Genomic DNA, 9,203 nt, shown 5'->3' with positions numbered 1-9,203 from the left:
GCCTGTGGGCTGTATGTTTGACATCCCTGTTTTACATGACAAAAATGGGCAGCCATTTCATAATGTGTAGAAGAGGGGAAAAATGCATAGCAAATATAAATCCCTCTTACTTCTCCTCACCCCCATCCTCTAATAAAGGAAAAATGGAGGCTTTCAAATCAAACTGTTCTCTTTATCTTTAGATCAGTAGACAGAGCTTTCCATTGGACAAAAGGCTGTCAATTTATTCAAGCCCATGAGATCCTCCAGCTGGGTCTGCATGTCACTGGCAGACAAATCACAGAGGTATTGTATATTTATTGGTTATATTAAGTTTAACCATACCAACATTACAAAAGAAACCTAGCAAATGGACCCACTTACCAGTGATTGAGGCTTCTCAATTCTTTTTTCTTCCAGCTATAAGGTTCTTAGACTGAGTCTAGCATTCAGAGCTACAGTCAAATTCTCTTTAATAAACACTTAAACTTAATGCTAAACTGATGCCTGTGAAATGGACTGATTACATTTGCAAATGGCACTCATTTTATCCAAATCAGAACTAGGACCTTATCTTTCAAGCTTAAACCTAGGAGCTTTTTTCTCTTGAAGTTGCAAAGTACCAAAAATGTTCATCTGCAAAAAGTTCACTTTGCAGAATCACTGAACAACAATAATAGCAGACTGTAATAAAGAAAACATCTGTGCAGTGTCTCAATACTAGGAAAGGAATTTAAACCTTTCAGATCCTGAATGAGCAAGATTTTTCTCACTTCTCTATGCTCATGGGAGTCGCCTAGGATTCTGAGGTCCCAGATCTTTTGACTTTAAATAGCACTCTTGTAAGGTTATAAAAAAAATGTTTCCCAAGATTCTTCAATTAGATTTCTTGGATAAAAGGAGAAACTGTGTGCAAGGGCTGGAGAGAGAAAAAATGCCTATAATTACATTCAAGAAAGTACTGTAAAAACTCTACATGCTACACATGTCAGAGGTTTGACCAAATTCCCTTTCCAGCTTATTTATCTGCTCTTGCTTTTTTGTTCTTCCTGTCTCTAAATGTACACATAATCACAACTCCTCTGCCTCTCAATGAGTTTACATGACAACAGAAGTTTAAAGAACTGGAAGACAGATTCTTTGGGGTCCTACTGTGGGAAAGGTTTCTTTTGATTTGGTTTTCTGTTCACTATCAAATTCAAAACACTCTGCTTTCAAAGAAATACTCAGGAATCATCAAAACGTGCAAGACCATGGAAAAAAAATCATTTTTGTGTACTTCCAAAGAACAACAAAAATATTAAATTTAGACTCCTGCTAATAACCTGCACTTGCATGAACTAATCTGTGTTTTCCAAGAATGTTACCTGTTCTGGTCTAACTGAAATAATTTGAAAGAACAAACTATTACATAGTACCTGAGCTTGTAATATACCTAGTGACTGTATAGCATGAGTTAAAAGATGCAAACCTTACAAAACAATGTAAAACTAGTAGAGGAATGGACACATTTTGTCAAATGCTGTCAGATATATAGCATTTCATCAAAACATTTCTCATTAAACTGAAGAATTAGTCTGCTCCTACTATTTTCTTTCTTCTCACAGAGCAGAGGCATATTCTAAATTTCTATTCTTGAGTTCCTAAAACTAATTTAATTCTGGTGATGTGACAACCCCATTATAATACATGAACAAAGCACCTCATTCTTAACAAAAAAGATCTCAGTAAATGTGCAGTCCATGGATGAATTGCAATTCATTTTTGTTCATGTAAAAACTGATACAGTCATACTTCTGTTAACACAATGCTAGTATCTCAATCACCAGTTATGATCACCATTATCAGCATTTATACACTTCAAATTCTCAGAGAAGACCTGGACTCAATTAAGTATTTTGTTTTTAGTTAGGATCCTTAATCTCAAAGTAAATCAATGAGATTTATGTTTTCCAAGTGCCTAAATCACTTCTGAAAATGGATTTGTTACTAAGGGCATCTTTACATGTGCTCCAGGGACAGGGGAAGGGGTGCTTTAATTAGAGCAGCTCCGAGAGCTGTTCTGCTTAGCATTTGCAAATCCTAAGGGTGCCTGTAGAGACATGTGGGGATGCTGCTGTTACTTGAGTCTGCTAGAGCGTGATAATTACCAAAGTCCAGCAGCTTCTGTCTCATGAATTTAGCATCCCCATGCTTCAAAATGGCACTGGGGGCACAGACCCGCTCTAATTAAAGTGTCTTCAGTGTTTCGTGCATTCACCATCCTGCACTTCAAAATGATGGCGGGAGCATTTTAACTAAATCTTAGTCAAGAAGCTTCAGTTAAAGTGCCCACAGTACCATTTTGAAGCACAGGGACGCTGAATACACAAGGCATAGAAGCTGCTGGACTATGCTAGTTAGCATGCTGTAGCAGACTCAAGTAATTATAGAACATCAGAGCAGCATCCCCACATGTCTACAGGCACCCTTAGGATTTGCAAATGCTAAGCACCAACAGTGCCAGATAGCCTTAAATATCAGATTTTGGTGCCTCAGCTGAGTATTTCAGAAACTGGAATAATAACACTTCTCTGCTACCTCTGAGTAGATTTGGGTATGATAAACCCATTTAAAAAAACAGAGCACAATAAAGGGGGTATATAAGAATGCTGCTAATGATCTGAATCTTTGCTGTCAAACCACAGACAAATTTGAGCTATTTTCCATGCTCCCAAAGAAATAAAAAGAATTATCTGTGCATAATATGTTTGTCTGCCAGCATTACTTTAAGACTACAGCAGAAAAAAGAAAATATCACACAAGTTTACATTTCTATATATGTTTATTAAGAAAGAATTTAAAAGAGATAAAAATGAATGAAAAGTGGGAAGACAGGGTAAGCAAACAAAATGGTCACAAGCACAAAAACAAATTGAACAAGTCCCAAAATACCCGACAAATTTAGGAACTAACTTGCTGTTCCCATTACCCAGACAGCAGGAAACTGTCTTTTAGGGCAAGTGAATCCTGAATTACAAAGATGAGCACTAGATGTCATTTATGTATCTTATGTTCTTTTATAAGCCAACCCAGAACATTACAGGCCTGTGTTTTCCAGGAAGCCAAGGACCTTGCCCCATTTTATCTAGAAAAAATAGGGAAAAGTAAAAATCAGAGCTTCTCAGTCTTCAGCGAAGTATGCATCCAGTCCCTCCAGCTCTGTATCTGCTTCACTGTTTGAAATAGTAGTAGCTGAACTTGAATTTATACTTTCCTGATTAGTGGGTTTCAGTTGAGAGCTTCCTGGATGACTTGTTTCTTTCTTCAGCTCTCTACCACCATTTAACAGCTTCTGACTCTCCACAAAATACTGATTTGGATGATTCAAAGGGAACCCAATATCATCAACCTGAACATGGAAAGAAAGAAACAAAGACATATAATACTGTATTTCAAAGGTCTTTCGTTCAATACTAAATGATCACAATACGTAGTCAATCAGTGATTTAACTAATTTATCTAAAGGGGCTGGGGGCACAGGTGGTGTTCTCGTCGATCCTCCCAGTCTCAGGCTATGGGCTGAGGAGGGAGAGGAGGATCCATGTGGTCAACCAAAGACTGCAGCGCTGGTGTCATTGGGAAGGCTTTGGCTTTCATGACCACAGCCCACTCTTTGGTGAGAGAGGCAGCGAGCTGCTGGGAAGAGATGGCCTCCACCTCCCTCCCCTAGGGAGGAGGCTCTTCTCAGCCAGACTGGCTGACCTGCTCCACCCGGCTTTAAACTAAGCCCGCTGGGGGTTGGGGGGACTACCGCCACTGCTGGCCCGCTGAGCAATCCTTGCAAAGCCAGCGGGTCAAGACACTTAAGGGAGCCCACCCCTGCCCCAGCCCTGGTAAAATCTGTGGGCAAGGAAGGAGCCCCCCAGGGGACACTTGCCTGCCTGTACACAAATGCCAGGAGCTTGGGGAATAAGCAGGAGGAGCTCATCCTCCTGCTCAATGCAAATAATTATGATGTCAAAGACCTGGTGGGACTCCACCCATGACTGGACCACGGGTATAGATGGCTATACCCTGTACAGGAGGGATCGTGTAGATAAAAGGGGCGGGGATGTAGCTCTCTATGTTAAGGAAAGCTACTCATCCCTGCAAGCCGATATTGGCGACCAGGGTGAACGACTACAGATCCTCTGGGTTCAAATCCGTGGGGAACACGGCACAGGGGACACAATGGTGGGAGTCTACTACAGACCTCCCACTCAAAATCCTGAGCTTGACCAGGAGTTCGCCCGGGAACTGGCTGAGGCAGCATGCTCCAGGACCATGGTTGTCATGGGTGACTTCAGTTACCTGGACATCTCGTGGGAGGATCGCTCAGCAAAATCTGAGCGGTCGCAAAGCTTCCTCTCGTGCATGGATGACCTCTACCTGACTCAAGAAGTCTATGGGCCAAAAAGAGGCAAAGCGCTGCTCGACCTGGTACTGGCTACTGGGGATGACCTAGTCGGCGACCTAGTGATCGATGGGAAGCTGGGTGACAGCAACCACGAGCTGATCACCTTCACCATCCACCGAAAAGCTGGCAAGTCAGTCAGCAACACGGAAGTCCTTGACTTTAGGAAAGCCGACTTTGACAAGCTCAGGAGGCTTGTCAGTGAGGCCCTAAGGGACCATGACCACAGGGAGAGGGGAGTTGAAGAAGAGTGGTTGCTCCTCAAGGGAGCGATCCTCAATGCACGAGCTAAGTCTATTCCATCTCGGAGGAAAGGCAGCAAGAGGGCACAGCAGCCCCCCTGGCTCTCCAGGGACCTAGCAGACCTCCTGAGGCTAAAAAGAAAGGCCTACAAAGGATGGGAGTCACCTCCAAGGAGGACTATTCTGCACTGGTCCGGTCCTGTAGGGAGCATACCAGGAAAGCCAAGGCTGCAACTGAACTCCAACTAGCTTTGAGCATCAAGGACAATAAAAAGTCCTTTTTCAGATATGTGGGGAGCCGGAGGAAAAGCAGGGGCAACACTGGACCCCTGCTGAACTACATGGGGCAACTGACAACTGACGCCCAGGAAAAAGCCAACCTATTAAATAGGTACTTTGCGTCGGTCTATCATCAGTCCCATGGGACGCCCATGCCCGCTACGGGACAGGGAAGTCCGGGTGAGGGTGATCCCCTGCTCTCCATTAATGCTGACTTCGTGAAGGAACATCTTGAGAAGCTGGATACCTTCAAGTCAGCCGGCCCTGACAATCTTCACCCCAGGGTACTCAAGGAGCTGGCGAGCATCATAGCCCAGCCTCTAGCACAGATCTTTGAAAACTCTCGGCGCTCTGGTGTAGTGCCCGAAGACTGGAAGAAGGCCAATGTGGTGCCCATCTTCAAGGGAGGAAAGTGGATCCGGCTAACTATAGGCTGATTAGCCTGACTTCTATCCCGGGGAAGATCTTAGAAATGTTTATTAAAGAGGCCATCCTTAATGGACTGGCCAACGCCAACATCTTAAGGGATAGCCAGCACGGGTTTGTCGCGCATAGGTCTTGCTTGACCAATCTCATTTCCTTCTACGACCAGGTGACCTATCACCTGGACAAGGGAGAAGAGATTGATGTCATATATCTTGACTTTAAAAAAGCCTTCGATCTGGTATCCCATGATCACCTCTTGGTGAAATTGGCCAATTGTCGCCTTGGGTCCACCACGATCCACTGGCTGGAAAATTGGCTCCGGGGTCGGACCCAGAGGGTAGTAATTGATGGAAGTCACTCATCATGGTGTCCTGTGACCAGTGGGGTCCCCCAAGGCTCTGTCCTTGGACCCATACTGTTCAACATCTTCATTAATGATGTGGACACTGGAGTCAGAAGCGGACTGACCAAGTTTGCCGATGACACCAAACTTTGGGGCAAAGCATCCACACCAGAAGACAGGTGGGTGATCCAAGCTGACCTGGACAGGCTCAGCAAGTGGGTGGATGAGAATCTGATGGTGTTCAACGCCGATAAATGCAAGGTTCTCCACCTTGGGAAGAAAAACCCACAGCATCCTTATAGGCTTGGCAGTGCTATGTTGGCTAGCACTATGCAAGAAAGAGACTTGGGGGTCATCATTGACCACAAGATGAACACGAGCCTGCAATGCGATGCTGCGGCTAGTAAAGCGACCAAAACGCTGGCTTGCATCCATAGATGCTTCTCAAGCAAATCCCGGGACATCATTCTCCCCTTGTACTCGGCCTTGGTGACGCCACAGCTGGAGTACTGCGTCCAGTTTTGGGCTCCACAATTCAAAAAGGATGTGGAGAAGCTTGAGAGAGTCCAGAGAAGAGCCACGCGCATGATCAGAGGTCAGGGAAGCAGACCCTATGATGACAGGCTGAGAGCCCTGGGGCTCTTTAGCCTGGAAAAGCGCAGGCTCAGGAGTGATCTGCTGGCCACCGATAAGTTTATCAGGGGTGACCACCAGTATCTGGGGGAACGTTTGTTCACCAGAGCACCCCTAGGGATGACGACTAGGTCGAATGGTCATAAACTACTACAAGACTGTTTCAGGCTGGACATAAGGAAGAATTTCTTTACTGTCTGAGCCCCCAAGGTCTGGAACAGCTTTCCACCAGAGATGGTTCAAGTGCCTACATTGAACACCTTCAAGAGCAAACTGGATGCTTATCTTGCTGGGATCCTATGACCCCAGCTGACTTCCTGCCCTTTGGGCAGGGGGCTGGACTCGATGATCTTCCGAGGTCCCTTCCAGCCCTAATGTCTATGAAATCTCTTGTTGAAGAAAATGAAGACATCCATTTGCAGATGCTAGCCTGATTCAAGACAATCATGTCATAGATTTATTCCCAACACACACCTCCTTCTTCTATGTGCATGAATAAAGTGGTATTATTTTATGACATACTGTCTTCCTTGTATCATGGCAGAAATACAAATGAAAGTTAACCAAAACATGTGAAAGAGGGTATTAATGGAAACACATTTTATTATAAATTCACTAATTTATGTAGCTCCTCCAATATGCTTCACACCAGCATTTCCTTATCTGGAACAGGGTTGAGACTAGTCCATTGTATATTAGGTTGAAGAGAATAGCAGCCACAAGCAGAAGTTCAAGTAGTCAAGCTCATCTCCTTTCTGCTCAATTAATGCACCTTGAGCTGTAAGGGTACGTGACCCAGTTCCCTAGAACTGTACTGAAAGCCCTTAATTCCACAAAGAGGCTTATAAGCCTTCAGCTTATTAGGAAAAAAGGAAGAGAAACCACCATAATATGCACCCCATTTCATTTTTTAATTGCTTTCATGCTGAGCCCACATCATCTCTCAAATGATCACGGACTTTTGTTTGCAATTAAATCCTGTTAGTTAATTCTCTGACTGTTCAGCACTATTTGAAAAACAGTTTAAAAGCATCTCTCTCTTTATGGGCCATTAAATCTTAAGAGGAAGTTATTCAGACATTTATTCCACACTTCACTCGGATACTCTAAAGCACTCTTCATATGACTGCAAATATCTACAAATATTGACAAACAAGCGAGAAAGATTTCTGACAATCTCTTGTCTATAGTCATAGCATCTGCCCTTGTTCTTAGCCCCTTTCCATCCTTTTTCTGGGGCTTGAAGAGTAGACAGCTCTTACATGTTATTCTAAAGGTCACACTACATGTAGGATCCCATAGCCACGGTGGGAAAGCATGTTTTAAAGATAGTCCAAAAATCAAAGCCACTCCTTTGAAAAGCTCTGCATTGAACAAACTCCCTTTGTAGTCTAGAGTAACACTGTATGAGCACAGGGGCAAATCATTCAGGACTTACTAAGACAAAACCTAACGCTTCATCCATACACCAAGTTTTATTTCTGTACAGATCAAAGAGCACTGATGTAATGTGCCTTCTTCATGAAACCCTGATAGGGAAGGATGCACCAGTCTGTTCTAGCTCCAGTGTTTACAGCATTTAAATTTGGAATATACCGTATAATTAACCTGAGGGTAAAAAGTTATGGATAACTGCTGTGAGCTCCTACTCCAGAAACAAAAGGTTACAAACCTCATACCAGGCACATACAATAAACAAGCTATTTTGGTTTCCTCCAAGGGCTTCATCCCCAGGATTCTGAAGTAAATGGGATTCCAAAATGACCATCAGGCTGAAAATCATGGAAAGAGGACCTGACATAACCATCTAAGGTGAAACGCTGATAAAACTCTATTATCTTCTGACTTGTTTTCACTGTTATTTTAAGTTTCACTTGAGTCTTAACTGCATGAATCTGAGTCTGCTATTATCCATGCTTATATTTTCCATGAATGCAAGTTATTTTCCTACACAACCCAGTCTGAAAAGAGAACCAATGAAAGCCTTTAAATCCAAATCTTTACACTAACTCTACTGTACCCTCTGGATAACACTGCAAGCTACATTTTCTAATTCCTTTGTCTACTTTTAAATTTTTTTTTAAATATATTGAAGTATTAGTTTGTATCAAAATGAAACACTGAAATTATATAGGTTGAGATTTTCAAAGATGATTAGGGAGTTTACCATACAGTTCCATTGATAGTCAACTGAATCTCAGCTTAACTTTGAAAATTTCAAGGATAGCCTCCACACATGACCTTTTCTATTTTAAAAGTTAAAGCCACTGCTATAAAACTGCATGGGCTACAACTTGAACATTTCTATTATAAAGGATTTCTGCATGTTTACTTTATTAGATTTTTCTTTCAGGGTGAACAAGGGCTGGAATAGTATACTGTCAACTAATCAGTTATGGTACTTAAAGAGAAAATAAAATGACCCAGTTATTTCAGTTTTAAGACTCAGTGCATCCACTTGGTGTATTTTACAATAAATACATTTCCACATGGATTTTGCTGCATAAAATTTTACTGCATCTGGCAAGAACAATAACCCTAGACATTAAAGGCTTGCAAACAAAAGAAAGGAATGCATATTAATATATGCTTTTTTTTAACTTTTTTTATTTTAACTCAGATTGTTCACATTGCTCCAAAAAGAATTTTGTCTAATGCTTTGTAGGTAAGGTAGCCATATGCCAATGTTAATAGTTACATTGATCATTCTTTCTTGAAGATTCTTTATGTCATCAAAAGTTAATCAGCAGGAAATATCAGACAAGCTAAATTTCATGAGCAAATTTATCTGTTTCATGTCACCACAAATTGTTTCATTACATATTGTACCTAATTTGGCCTGCACAGAGAAATAAAACTTTATTTC

At 42.3% G+C, this 9,203-nt stretch overlaps 1 protein-coding gene across 2 annotated transcripts in view; it reads right to left on the bottom strand.

The window, feature by feature from the left end:
* Positions 1-2,784: 2,784 nt before the first annotated feature.
* The window catches only part of PRIM2 (DNA primase subunit 2), a 250,604-nt gene continuing 244,185 nt past the window's right edge, over positions 2,785-9,203 (bottom strand). For both annotated transcript variants that reach the window (XM_014594466.3, XM_059730696.1), the window contains one exon: positions 2,785-3,370. In XM_014594466.3, coding sequence (XP_014449952.1) covers positions 3,143-3,370 — 228 coding nt within the window. In that variant the 3' untranslated portion in view covers positions 2,785-3,142. The remainder of the gene's footprint in view (positions 3,371-9,203) is intronic.

The sequence above is a fragment of the Alligator mississippiensis genome, chromosome 1 (genome assembly GCF_030867095.1).
Source record: "Alligator mississippiensis isolate rAllMis1 chromosome 1, rAllMis1, whole genome shotgun sequence".
NCBI lineage: Eukaryota > Metazoa > Chordata > Crocodylia > Alligatoridae > Alligator > Alligator mississippiensis.
The sequence above is the reverse complement of the archived record's forward strand: the minus strand, read 5'-3'. Positions and strand labels throughout refer to the sequence as shown.